The following is a 14,648-nucleotide window of genomic DNA, read 5'->3' as shown; positions in this document are numbered from 1 at the left end:
CTACAAACCACCTACAATTCTTTGATTTTGATGTTTGCATTTTCTTTTCTTTCATTGTTTCAGTGGCACCCCACGATTGATAGCTCTTGGGCATTCGTGGACTACAGGTTGTAAACTTACCTGTCTGGAATCTTTTGCTTTTGCTTCTGTCTGAATTTGTCTAACTGAAAAAAAGTGGACTGGCTCATATGAAATGACAAAATCATAATCCATGGGTTGGCAAACTACAGCCTGTAGGCCTGATTGGGTCTAGAAGTTTCTTTACATTTTTAAAAGATTGTTTTTTTTAAAAAAAAAGGATATGAGACAGAGACCATATGTAGCCTGCAAGGCCTTAAATGTTTACTCTCTGGCTGTTTCCAAAAACGTTTGCTGCCCCCTGTCATAGACAGCTAGTAGAATGTGAAGTTAAGGGCATGGGCTCTGGGGCCGGGCTGCGTTGGTTCTGGTCCTGGCCTTACCACTTCCAGTGTGACCTTGGGCAAGTTAATCTCTGTGTGACTTTTCTCATCTATAAACCGGAATAATTATAGTGCCTACCTCAGCTTCCGTGGTGAGGCCTGCGTTAATGTATAAAGTGCTTACAACAATGCCTGGTACTTAGTGAGTACTCAGTAAATGTTAATGATTATTATTATTGTGGTAGAAAAAGTCGTTAGAGATCCTCTAAACTAGTCCTTGCTTTCAACTGGTGAATGTCCAAATTATCAAAGCCCCTTATCTATTTTCTGCATCCAGAATGAAGGCCTGTTTTCTTTTTAATAGTGCCTGCTTTACTGAAAAAAGAAGAGTAAAGATGACCCATACTCGAGTGTAAAAAAAATGCTTGAAACATAAAAGGAAATAATAAGGACACCTGCTTTTTAAGTTAAGAAAAGGACATTAGGGAGCCGGCCCCATGGTGAGTGGTTAAGTTTGAGTGCTCCGCTTTGGTGGTCCAGGGTTTCACCGGTTTGGATCCTGGGTGCAGGACATGGCACCACTCGTCAGGCCATGCTGAGGTGGTGTCCGACATGCCACAACTAGAAGGACCCACAACTAAAATATACAACGAGGTACTGGGGGAATCTGGGGAGGAAAAAAAAAAAGATTGGCAACAGTTGTTAGCTCAGGTGCCAGTCTTTAAAAAAAAAAAAAGAAAAGGACATTAAATGTGACACTTAACACAAATACAAATTCTTTGATGTACTTATTACACACATAAGAAGAAATAAAGTGGAAATTAGTGATAGAGAAGAGGGGATAATGGTTAGAGAAAGAAGAAGAAACAAGAATAAGAAAGGTAGGCAGCAGAAGAGGAGAAAGATTTAGATCCAAAAGGAGGCTAGAGGTTTGCCCTGGATGTCCGGTGTTAACGTCCCTCCTTCCCTTGAGAGCCCACCTCGGTTATTCTGTCTGTCCAATTTAATGGCTCCCATTTGAAGGAAAGGGTATCTCCTTTTGTTTGATTATTTTCCATTGCAGAAATCAGTTTTCAGCATCAAGTAATGTTTACTGAACACGCATTATGTAAGGTGTGTTCTCTCAGACAACCTGCCACACATATATACAAAATCATCATATTTTGTATATTTATTTTTTAGGCCAAGTGATTTTATTATCTTTAGCCACTTGCCTTCAGCATCATCATCATCATAAAATATTTGCTGGATAGCTATATACCGTTCTTCCTCTTCTCTAAGACCTCTTTATTTGCTCCACTTGCCTTTTTTTTTTTTGAGGAAGATTAGCCCTGAGTTCACTGGTGCCAGTCCTCCTCTTTTTGCTGAGGAAGACTGGCCCTAAGCTCACATCCATGCCCATCTTCCTCTACTTTATACGTGGGATGCCTACCATAGCATGGCTTGCCATGTCTGCGCCAGGGATCCGAACCAGCGAACCCCCGTCCGCCGAAGGAGAACGTGCGCGCTTAACCACTGTGCCACCCCCTCCATTTGCCTTTTTAAGTAGGGGAAGAACAAGCTTAGTTATTTACAAAATGTAGAAAATGTTCAAACAAACAAAAAAATTTAACAGTGGAATTCATTCTCTCTTTTTCCTTCTCTTCTGCTCGAGTTGCTTATTCTGTTTATGGCTATTGGACTAGAGAGATGAGTGTTCCAGGATTGGTATTTGATGTCAAGGCACTGAAGTAATGGCCTTGCATGGAGATTGCTCAGTGAAGCGGCACATTGATTACCTCATCTGATTAGCCGATGGAGACCTCTGAGAGGACAAGATGGCAGAGCTTTCAAGCCTGCAGCCCAGGATCTGATCCTAAGAGCTTGATAATTGTCACTGCCTAGGGGACTGTGTTAAGAATAGTGCTCGCTTAGTGTACTCAAATACCTTGTAAGAGGGTGTTATAACAAGTCCCCACACCTTTTGGATTGTTTAGGCAAAGTTCGGACTTCCAGATCAACTTGAGTTTTCCTTCATAGCAAATACAGAATTTGAAAATCAATCCTGCTTGTTTACTTGCATTGGTCTTTTTCTACTATAAGTTCACTGAAAGTAGGTGAAGTTTTGCTTCTGGAACTACTGTTCATCCAGCGGCCAGAACAGTGGCACATGTAGGTGCTCAAGAAATATTTTTGGATGTGAATGAATGAATACATTAAATATATAGTTACTCATTATTTCCACTGATTTCAGTGGAAATCACTGATTGGCACCAGTGAACTCAGGGCTAATCTTCCTCAAAAAAAAAAAAAAAAGGCAAGTAGAACAAATAAAGAAATGCACCAGATGCATATAGGTTGCCAGTTGAAGTGAGTTTAGATGTTTTTGTGCTAAGAAGAATAGTTTAAGTTTTGAATGAATTCTGTTGAACGAATATACAATTGAGTACATAAAAGGGAAATTGAACGTGAAATTTATGTTTTCGGGGATTAATATTATTGTAACTTAAATGGTGAAAGATAAGATTGTTAGCTGCATGTGACTCAGGTAGTTAAGGCCTTTAGTTGCAACTCTCAAGCCCCCAAAATGCTTCAGAGGGCTTTGAAAATAATAGCATACCCTTCATTCTAAGAGAATAACATAATAAATACTAATTTTTAAAAACTGTATTCTTTCAAAAAAGTGACTTATAAAACATTATTAACCACTATGCTATGCTATGCTATCTCTTTTAAAGTGTGCCTCCCATATACTCTTTCTTAGGATTTGGATGTAACAAAATGAAGAATAAACCAAGAAAGAGGAAGGCATGTCTTGCTGGGTTGGTGGACCCACCCCAGGAAAGCAATGTAGCAAATTGCAGGATGACAGCCAGAACCAGGCCTATCAGCACCCATTCCTGGTGAAGGAGAAGGATGTGGCGGGAGGATTCCAGCAGAGTGGACCTAGGAAAGGCCAGAGGATTGATAAAATAGGAATTATAGTGGGAGGCTTGGAAAAAGTTGAAGATCTGATAAAGGGTAGTTGTGAAGTGAAAAACAGAATCCATTAGACCTTGACCCTGGGGGCATTCTCCATTGGGTGACATGGGGATAGTGGTACTGACAACTGGACAAGTAGAGAGGCCAGTGCATTCCTAGCCCCTACTTGGGAGTGTGGGGAACAACACACCCATGGTCATGAATAGTGTAAATGCCCTTTATTATTTTAAACTCTTAGACTCAATCTTTAGAGTAAAAAAGCAAAGAAAATTGAGGTGGTTATAGGACAGAATGTAAATGTTATCCGCTTTGACAGTGTGAAAGTATATATGTACAGCAGATAAAAATTAGGCAGTGGAAGGGGGTAAGGGAAGATGGAGGGAGAGGATGGAAACTAATTACTCCAAGAAAGTTATGCTCTATGACTGATGAATTGAAACAGTGGCTTAAGTATGTGGCTTGAAGTCCCTCTGGTTGAGGGACTGCAACTGGTGGTATCACTACATTGGGAGGAAAGAGCGAAGAAGCAGGCGGAAAGTGAGCTGACTGTCAAGCCTGGACTTCTATAGATAATATCTAAAAGTGATGTCATACGTAAGCATAGTATTTGGAAATGTGAGGTGTCTCGTTTAGTGTGCTGTTAAGAAATGCAGACTTTAATGAAGGGACTGTTTAGGTGCTGTGGGCTGAGTTTAGAGGAGGGTCCTTACACTCTTAGGGCTGGACGGACAGAGGAGGAAATAGTAAGTATGCACAAGATCACTGAGCCCTGGAGCAGTGGAGGAAGGAGGAGCGGCCACTCAGGGCCGCTGTGGTCAGAAGCTAGGCAGTCACCACTGGAAACGGGGAATTAAAGGCAGGAGAGAGGGAAATAAATACTCACCCCGCCCCAGAGGGAGAGGCAGAGAATGGGAGGGGATGAGGCAAAGGGCAGGGGAGGGGTAAACCAAGAACAACCAGGGGCTACCTACATACAAGCCCAGCCAAAACCAGGACATGCTTCTCTTTAGAGTAGAGCTGGGGGCGAGGATGCCTTGGGTGGGGATTATTGTGTTGCCTATAGGTTCTTCTGTACAGTTTGATGTTTTAACCTCCTGCATGTATGAATTTAATAGGGCCTTTTAACATAAATACTTTTTTTCAGCATCTCTTATTCCACGTAATATGCTAGGAGCTTGGTGGACAGGAGTGACTCAGGGTCTCTGCCCTGAAATTGCTTATAGTGTACCTAGATGAGATGCTAAAGAAACCAGCAAAAACCGTAATAAAATATGATTACAATTGGTGATTAATGCTGTAAGTTTAATTTCATAACACAACAAAAAAGTTAGTGTTGCTTGTATAAACTTGTCTTTAATAATGATACTGCACTAATTTTTAAAATATGTTTGATTTATTTAGGAATGGAGACAGTTCTTTCTTGAGTAGCCTGTTTCGCTCTGTTTAACTATGAATACGCTACATGCTGAAAATCAGATACACAAATGGAACAGCTGCCTCTTCATTGTTTTGTTCCTTTGTTACTCATTTTAATGAATAATTTGAACAGCCTCCAGAACATTAAATTAGATGTATAAGCATGCTTTAAGGATTATGTCATGAAGTTAGTGTATTTAAAACTTAGTAGTGATATCATTGTCTAAATATAGTAAATTTTAAGAAAGTCAATTATTTGAGCTGCTTTTACCCTCTATAAATAATTTGGCAGTGAAACACACAAGACTTAAAAGTTAACCCAAGGATCCATATCCAAATATAGAGAGCTAGGGGAAATTCCCCCCACCTTCCGTCTTCCTGACATATGAACCTTGATGATTGGAATAAATCCTTTGAGGTCCCAGGTTAAAATCTGCCTTTTCTTGCTTTTCTAGTAGAGATCTGAACGACAACAGAGAAATTGGGAAAAGCATTACAAGCATAGGAGTTTCATTCTGTCTTCCTTGATACTTCCTGTTGCTAAGGGTTTTGTCCAAAGGGAAAAGATAAATGAAGAGGAAGATGGGTGTCAGCTGTCTCCTCATCCCTCCCACCCTTCATAGCATTCACAACCATCTAAGGACAGAAAAATTGGTCTTATGTTCTATATCCTGAGCATTTGCTTGTTAAAATAAACCTTTAACACTTCGTCTCCCCTGATTTAGGCTGCTCTGTTTCCTCCATGAAAAAGCTGGTGAGTAAGATGCATGTAAGATGTAGTCATAAATCTCTGGGAGCTAACTGCTTTTAGAACCTGCCAGAATTATCGTACTAATGCACTTCTACAAAGGGTGTTAAAAATGGCAATTAAGGGGCCAGCCTGTGGCCGAGTGGTTAAGTTTGTGGGCTCTGCTTCCGCGGCCCAGGGTTTCGCCGTTTGGGATCCTGCATGCGGACATGGCACCACTCGTTAATCCAGGCTGAGGCGGCATCCCACATGCCACAACTAGAAGGACCTGCAACTAGGATATACAACTATGTACTGGGGGGCTTTGGGAAGAAGAAGAAAAAAGAAGATTGGCAACAGATGTTAGCCCAGGTGCCAATCTTAAAAAAAAAAAGGTAATGAAGTCAGCTGTTTATTTTAGTACCTTTATTCATCTCAGCAAGTTTTTTGTATGGATTCTCTGATTTGATTTTTATACAGTTCTGAGGAACAAAATTCCTACCACTACAGGAGGAGTTTTATATATTCAAGTACTTAAATATGGGAGAATATCTAGAATCGCCTCTCTAGAAATGATTTCGTTTACAACAATCTGAGTTATTATGCATTCTGACTGCTCTAGAAGTTCAGAAATGGAACCACTGGATCACTGATGCCCAGAAACTATGTCTAATGCTTGTATTTCCCCTTCAGGGATCATTTTCTGATGTTTTTGTTCAGTGAGTAGAGTTTGTATAACCCTGGCTGGCTGTCTTGCAAATGTGTCACCAGTCACGAGGGGAGAGGGTGTCACGTGATTGGTTGTTTACATAAGTCACTAGCAGTGTCTGTCATCTCCGTACTTAACAGAACTGTACATGTTAGTGCGAAACTGGTATAAAATGGGCAGCTGATTTAGAGGCGAGTCGGCTGTTGCTGATGATGAGATCATAGACAAATCCCACACCCCTTCTAGACAGAAAGATCCCCATGGAGATAAGCGTGCTTTCCGAAAGGAGTCACTCAACCACGCCTGCCATCACTGAACCAGCGTCTCCGTTTCGCTTTACCTGTTCCTTGACTTGATGTACTGTGGAAATGAATCCATAGATTTCCAGAATCTTCTTCATGGAAATGATTTGTGTTAGCTATTCATGTCGAAGACACCTGAAAACCAAAAATAAAGTGGCCAGACCATGTCAGCTTAGAAACTAGCAGTCAGTAAATTGTCTTCTTAAATATCGGGAAAGCCATATACTACCTAGATGCAATTTAGAGATGCAGACTTTTCCTTAAAAGGCAATGAGCAAAAGTCCAAAGGTGCACAAGGAAATAGTGAACCTCCAAAGTTGATAGGAAAGTTTTGTTTGTGGGGGAAAAAACTGTTTAATAGGAATTCGTAAATTAACTTTCTATTCTTGAGTGACTGATTTCTAGAAGTCCAAAGTAAGCTCTTTGTGCTTTGTGGTTTTTTTTTTTTTTAAAGATTTTATTTTTTTCGTTTTTCTCCCCAAAGCCCCCTGGTACATAGTTGTATATTCTTCGTTGTGGGTCCTTCTAGTTGTGGCATGTGGGACGCTGCCCCAGCGCGGCCCAGCGAGCAGTGCCATGTCCACACCCAGGACTCAAACCAACGAAACACTGGGCCACCTGCAGCGGAGCGCGCGAACTTAACCACTCGGCCATGGGGCCAGCCCCTGTGCTTTGTGGTTTTTGTTCTGTTCTGTTTTTGTTTGTTTTTCTTGATTTTTTTTTTTGTTGTTGTTGTTGGTGGTTTTTTTTTTTTTTTGAGGAATATTATCCCTGAGCTAACATCTGTGCCAATCTTCCTCTGTTTTCTACGTGGGACGCCACCACCACATCATGGCTTGATGAGAGGTGTGTAGGTCCATGCCAGGGTCTGAACCCGAGAAACCCCGGCCACTGAAGTGGAAGCGTGCAAACTTAACTACTATGCCACCGGGCCACTGGGCCGTGGTCCCCTGTTTTTCCTGATTTTTGTAGTGCCTGCCTGTTTTTATGTTTTCTCAGCTCTTAAGGACTCCACTAGGGGGCAGACAAAAGAATGGAGAATAAAGGAAACCAATATCAATGCATTGCATTCACTGTAACTTTATGCCCTGTTTCTTGTTCCTTCTGCATATCTTGGGGGAAACTTTTTCCATTTAGTTGTATTTCATATAATAGCACCTAAAGTGGTTTTTAGTATGCTTATTTCTACATTTAAAGTGTAAGCTTATTTAGACACATTTAATGGTAATTTTTCAATTAATTCATTGTCATAGTATGTCTTTTCGTTTTTCTGGCTTGTTGCCACGATCAAACCACTTCATAATGAAAACTTAATAATTGTTTATGGGTGACTGTAATGGTCCTTCTAGGGCTTACCTTACACTGTTCATTGGGGCTCTCATTCATTCATTCATTCGATCAGTCACCACTTGCTGAGTCCTTGCTTTTTGTCAGGTGTTGCGTGTCAGGCATCGTGTGTAAGTTTTGAGAACAGAACCGTGAAGAGAAAGAGCCTAGAAAACTGAGTATAAATGAATGATTAGCTATGGTTCCCTCTAAGCCATTGGTGAAAGGACTGGCTGAGAGGAACCAGAAGGGATCCTTGATGGCCACAGTGCTGGATAGTTTTTATTTCTGATTATTCTTTTTAAACTGCTCATAAAGATTAGAATGCCATATGGGGTTGGTGTGGGGACTTGAGTGATAAATGAGGGAACAAGTTCCTCCTCTTAGTCTGTGCCATGTCTAGGACGCTAGCTAAAGATGTGTTTTTTTATTCTTCCTGTCTTTGCTTCACCAAGAATTGGATCTAGTTACGAAAAAGTCATTTACTTCAGCCAATTTAGGGTTACATAATCTTAATCTTTAAGTGAAAATCTCATTGCTTTGCCTTTTCATCATCAATTATTCAACAAAATACAGCGTAGTGCTTTTTTTATTTCTTTTTTAATGTGTAGTTAAATTTAATTAGGGATATTTTATTTCTCCTCCAGTTCCCCTCTGTTTTTAGAACAAACTATCCTTTGTTCATTGTAGATAATCTATAAGTAGATTGCCTAATCTTTGAATTTTTAAGGTATAAACATATAAATGGCCAAGAATGAGAGATTTCTTCTGAGAATGTCTTCGGGTTACAATGCCTAACATAAGGTGAAGTATCAGAAGATCTTTTTCTGGAGTAAACTTTTCATCTATTAGATTTGCTAAATCATTCTACACAGCGTGAGACTGCAGTTGTTGGTAAACTAAGTGATAGCATTTCTGTCTGATAGGGTCATACATATTTGTTTCCCTCATTATTTGTTTAGAGCTTTGACTGCATACTGTACCAAATTGGACAAGGCTTAACAGGACATTCTTTGAGTTATAATTAAATAGATTAATTGCTAGAACGCATCTCGAATGCATGCTAAGTAAGAAAGACCATGGTAAATAAATGTCTTGTTTTTACAATCATTAAATGTGTTCTGGGTTTTTTTAAAGATTTTTTTTTTTCCTTTTTCTCCCCAAAGCCCCCCGGAACATAGTTGTATATTTTTAGTTGGGTCCTTCTAGTTGTGGCATGTGGGATGCCTCCTTAGCATGGCTTAACGAGCAGTGCCATGTCTGCGCCCAGGATCCGAACTGGCAAAACCCTGGTGAAGCCTTGGGCTGTCGAAGCGGAGCATGCAAACTTAACCACTTTAGGCCGGCCCCTAAATGTATTCTTTTTATTGGGTTTCAGAAAGCATTACAGTGAGGGCTTCATCTTCATTTGCATAGTTGCAGCATGGTAAGCAAGACTTGGAAAAAGTCACAATAAGTGAAATATTAGTGAATTAAAATTTTAAACCTGAGGATTTTAAACCTCAGAAAATTAGAAATGTAGCTCATGAAACCAAAGATACATTCATCTTCATTTAAAAAATTAACTGCTTAAAAATATGTATATGAATAAAAATTAGATGAAAATATGGAAGAAATATTTTTTCATGGTGGGATTATATATTATTTTTTCTCAGTTTTTCAGTTGAATTTGTCGTCGCTAGTAGTGTATTAAAAATAAATTTGTTGGGGCTGGCCGGTGGCATAGCAGTTAAGTTCTTGCACTCTGCTTCGGCGGCCTGGGGTTTGTCAGTTTGGATCCTGGGTGCAGACCTGTGGGCTGCTTGTCAGGCCATGCTGTGGCAAGTGTCTCACATATAAAGTAGAGGAAGATGGGCACGGATGTTAGCTCAGGGCCAATCTTCCTCAAAATAAATAAATAAATACATAAATAAATTTGTTAAGAAAATGCCCATATGCCTTAGGTGATTTTATTCTGGAGAACACTTTAATTATATTGGATAACCTCCAGAAAGGTAGATTCCACCACAGTACTTTGAATTAAAAGGCACAGACATTTGGGGGCTGGCCCCGTGGCCGAGTGGTTAAGTTCGCACGCTCCGCTGCAGGCGACCCAGTGTTTCGACAGTTCGAATCCTGGGCGTGGACATGGCACTGCTCGTCAGACCACGCTGAGGCAGCGTCCCACATGCCACAACTAGAGGAACCCACAACGAAGAATACACAACTATGTACCAGGGGGCTTTGGGGAGAAAAAGGAAAAAATAAAATCTTTAAAAAAAAAAAAAAAAAAAAGGCACAGACATTTGAAGTTTATGGCATACAAGTATAGGGCTAAATCTGTTGCTGCAGGTTTTTTTCTCATTTTTTTTAATAGCTGTTAAGTTTTTAAAATTTCTTAGAATTAAAGGCAGAGGATAAAATTTAAAGCAATCCTATCCAAAAATTAATATCAAAAAATAAATAACTTATAGAGATCAAATAGACATTTTATTTCCCCTAATAAAATAACCCCTTTGAATTCCTTAATAGTCTTACTACAGCCACCCCAGGCAGTCCCAACTGATATAAGCATTATGGTTTTTGAGTTGGAAAATTTTCCCTGTGCTTGACTTAGACTTGTCTCAGTTTTCAAGAACAGAAAAAGAGTTAGAATTGTTGTCTTCAAAATTCAGACACTCATGGACCAGTTGGGATGTAGAGACTTTTGCATATATGTGTGTGTTCCGCTTGGCTTCCTGTCTCCATTTATCTATTGCAGCAGCATCTATAGATTTAGGAATGAGGAAGGGGGAAGGGAATTGGAGAGTGGATGTGTGGAGTGGAAAAATCCAGGCAGGATGTCGCTTTCAGAATTTCAAGAAGGTCAGGTCCCACCACAAAGAGTTGGGGGCTTTGTGGTATTCTGAAGCCCTAAATGGCAGAAGAGGTACCATCCTTTCCTTTCCTGCTTGTCTTCCCTGTTCCAAACACACTCCTCCTTCACTCTAGTTAAATACCACCAATTGTATATTTAAAGTAAAATAGTGAAATGTGAATTGCTGTGGTGAAGTGTGGGATGTCCTGATGACGTCTGAAAACCCTAAGCCAATCCCTGTACTCCACACTCAAGGTTTATATTTAGAAGACAGTGTGTGGATCCTGTATTTTTAAAATGCTGTAAACATGTTTGTCTGGTTATTTTTAGCTTTTGCAGACTTTAGTGAACTTCCAAGTTGGCAAGTCAGATGCAGTCAGTTGTCATCTTACCTCAGATGCCAGCACTTTGTGAATAACCCTGATTGTCTCACAGGGTTACTAACACGTTTAAGGTAGCTAAGTGTATGAGTTATCTTGTGTCAACTGCTTGTGGTATATCAATATATGTATTATTATGCATACTGTGCATATTTTTTTTTAGCTTTTATGAACTATATAACTTGGGTAACAGTTTTGCTTGGAGTTCAAGATGAGTTGGGTCCTGCTAAATGCCACTGTTACTCCTCTGGCAGAAATAGCTAGTCATTTTCTCTTTCCCCCAACCCTCTCTCCTAGTCCTCAAGCATTAAATCATGATACACAAATCCTTACAGTCGCTGTTATTTTCAGTCCATTGTATCTACTTCCTGTTGGTCAAAGGTTATGAGCCTTGGGTGGTGTAGAGGGAGATGGAAAGTTGACAGGAAAAAGAAAGCTGGGCTCATTTTAGGGCTGACACACCATAGAATGGGCAAGATAGCATGGATTTGTTGAAAACAAAAAGAGGTAAATGATCAACAGCTTTTCTTATATGATGAGATCAGTATCTGCATGTTACCTGGATGAAAAAGTGTCCTCTCCCCCCCCAAAGCATGTTTTATGAAAAGGGGCACCCCCCCTCTGTCATGGGGTGGGGAGGTCGTCATCATCAGCACTTGGGCTGGGTCCTCCACATTCACATCAAAGATCTTGATTTCATTATCTGTGGAGTAATTTTTGTATCGTGTTCCACTTTGTACTTAATTCTGCTCTTTGGATGAGGTTATTCGTCCCTGCACCTTAAACTTAATGTATTTTACAGTCAGTGACTCCAGAATGCATATTTTATCTCTTTGGAAGTATGTCTTTCTACGGAAACCTTTCATTGCCATCTATCTTTTGTTCTGAAAGCGTTAGACTGAGTTTTATGTTTAGAAGAAAATTATACTAACCATTATTTTGGCTTATAATATATAACCAATATTTTGGCATATAAATGTAATTGTGGAAATTTTAAGTTTGTTTTTGTAACACTTCATTGCTTTTGCTCTGGTTCTTAATGTGGAAGTGTTGTTTTTGAACTGTGATCCAAATCTCCATGTATCAGGGTTTTACTTTATTATAAATTGCGAATGTTCAATAAGGAACTTAGAGAAGAAAATGAGAATGCTTTTGTATGTTTTGGTGGAAACTCAAAACACTAGCTCTATTCCAGAACGAATTATTTTGGATTGGATAGCTGAGCAAGAAACAGAAATTTTTTGGTTTTATGGAAGATCAATTTTTTAAAATTCCTGATTGTTGTTGGTGTTCTGTTTCTTTAAAATCTATTTAAGCAACTGTATTATTTTCAAAAAAATAACAACATAGGTTACATGCATTTGTGGGACAAAGTAAGTTTGTGGAACATAGTACAATCAGGAAATAGGGTCACATAACTGTTAGCATCTCAGGCACAACAGCTCACGGTAACACTGCACAATTTAACCATTTGTTGTGAGTTTTATTATTTAGAGCGGCAGCCTCTTTAGCAATTGCTATTGCCTCTCTCTCAAGTCAAAGAAATGGACTTTAAAACTGCACTATCCATAGGATAGCTACTAGCCACATGTGGCTAAATTAAATTAAATGAACCAAGAAATCACTTCCTCAGTTGCACCAGCCATCTTTCATGTTCACTATGGCCACGTGTGGCTGGTGGCTACTGTGATGGTCAGTGCAGCCATCTCCATTGCCGAAAGTTTTGTTGGACAGCACTGCTCTAAAGCTGCAATTAGAATTTGTATCTGTGCTTGAAAATTTTGTGACTTTAAGATGTGATAATTTCCTGCCACTTAAACAACAGTATTTAAGTTCTCACGTCTTGTTCTTCAGTTAACATGTTCATTGACACTATACTTCATAGCACGTGGCATTTTGCCCTTATTCTCTAATGACATTACAGTCTACCCTCAGAGACTGGAATGTCACTACACATGCACACACAACAGTGTTGAATAAAGAGAGAGAGAGAGAGAGAGACTATAACTATATATATAGAAATAAGCGTGCTAACATAAATAATGTCTTATAATTAAAATATGTAGATGTTCTCATAGTACTGTGGGCACTGTCTGAAGTTGTAGCTTCCTAATATTAGCATATTAACATGATTTCATATTGACTTGTTCCTTAAGTTAGTTTCACTTTTTGTTGACTGAGCCCTGTGGAGTGGGGATTTGATAAGATTTATGGCTGCACTCTTACAGCAGAAAGGAGGCCCACTATTGGTTTGGCATATCCTTTATGTACGTGAAAAGCAAGGTAGTGAAGAACAGAGAGAGCGTCATCAGGGTCACCAGGAAACATTCGTTCATTTGTTCAAGTAACAGTTATCACACATGCCTGTTAAGCCGCCAAGTCCTTGCGTGCTGTGCGCTATGCTAAGTACTTGGATTAAGGAGGAATAAGACAGGGTCTTGGGGAGAAAAGAAGCTGTGCAAAGCCTGATAGACATGCCAGAGAAGAGGACTCTGTTAGAAGTTTGCACGAGGTGCTGTGGACACCCCAGAGTCGTCGGCTCTACCTGGCACAGGTGACAGGGGAGCCAGAAAAGGTAGAAAGGAAAGTGTTGCCAGTATTCCTTCACACCAGATTCCAGTTACTCCAAATGGAGAAGATGAGTTCCTTGCCAAGATCTCAATATTTTGGAAGTTTTGCACAACACGGGTAAAAAACAAATCTTAAAAATGCCATTCAAAAGCATCATTTTAATGACTACGTAAGACTCCCTTATGGAGATTTATTGTAATTCATTTACTCAATTCCCTACTCTCACCAACCTTCCTGGTTTGCTCAGGCCTGAAGGGTTTCCCAGGATGTGGAACTTGCAGTTCTAAAACTGGGCTGTTCTTCACTCTGCCTGTTGTTGAAGATTTAGATTGTTTCAACTATCTGCTTGTTTATGTGGAGTATTTTGATGCCCACGTACTTAGCTGCATTTTGCATTCTTTCCTTAGGTGAGATTCCTAGAAGTGGAATTAATGGCTTAATGACTCTGGGTGTGATTAGAGCTGATGATAATGCTCATAGCTCTTTATTGCACTTCTGCTGTTTTCAGCTAGATTGGTAGGAGGCTGCCTGGACATTTATGCCGCCTCTGCCTCCATAGGTTCTCAGGGAGAAATGCAGAAGACAGAGCTGGGTACGTGCTTGTTCCATCACCAGCTGCGGCTCCCCTGCTGAATCTCTAACTGGCCAGATGGCATATGACTCCAGCTCCCTTTTGTCTAGGCCAGAGGCAGGCCAAAGCTGATTCCAAAAGATGGAGTGGACTTCCTGCCCCGTTTTCCTCTGATCACACCCTAATATGAACTCACTGACTCTTATTGCACACGGTGGAAAGAAAAGGGTGACGTCAGATGAAACCCAAGGCAGGTGGTCTTCCCAGAACAGATGCAGCTCTCCAGTCCCCCCAGACCTCCGTGCCCAGTCACACAGGATGTTGCAAGCCAGGCTCTTCCTCTCTTCAGCCTCCTCCTAGTCAGGGTAAGGACGCCGTGAAAACCCCCAGAGTCACAGTGTGTCCCACAGCCTGACAGGTGGAAATATGATGAGATATGAACTCATGT

The 14,648-nt window shown here is 40.3% G+C and overlaps 1 protein-coding gene across 27 annotated transcripts in view; it reads left to right on the top strand.

Moving 5' to 3' along the window:
• The window catches only part of GAB1 (GRB2 associated binding protein 1), a 117,492-nt gene that overhangs the window by 52,796 nt on the left and 50,048 nt on the right, over positions 1-14,648 (top strand). Inside the window, exon 1 of one of the 27 annotated variants that reach the window (XM_070608914.1) lies at positions 14,331-14,565. The exons of the other annotated variants lie outside the window; for them this stretch is intronic. Within the exon in view, the coding sequence (XP_070465015.1) occupies positions 14,473-14,565 (93 nt within the window). The 5' untranslated portion in view covers positions 14,331-14,472. Of the gene's footprint in view, positions 1-14,330; positions 14,566-14,648 lie in introns of those variants that run through there. 27 annotated transcript variants of the gene reach the window in all.

Source organism: Equus przewalskii, chromosome 2 (genome assembly GCF_037783145.1).
Source record: "Equus przewalskii isolate Varuska chromosome 2, EquPr2, whole genome shotgun sequence".
Taxonomy (NCBI): Eukaryota; Metazoa; Chordata; class Mammalia; order Perissodactyla; family Equidae; genus Equus; species Equus przewalskii.
This window is presented reverse-complemented; position numbering and strand designations above follow the sequence as displayed.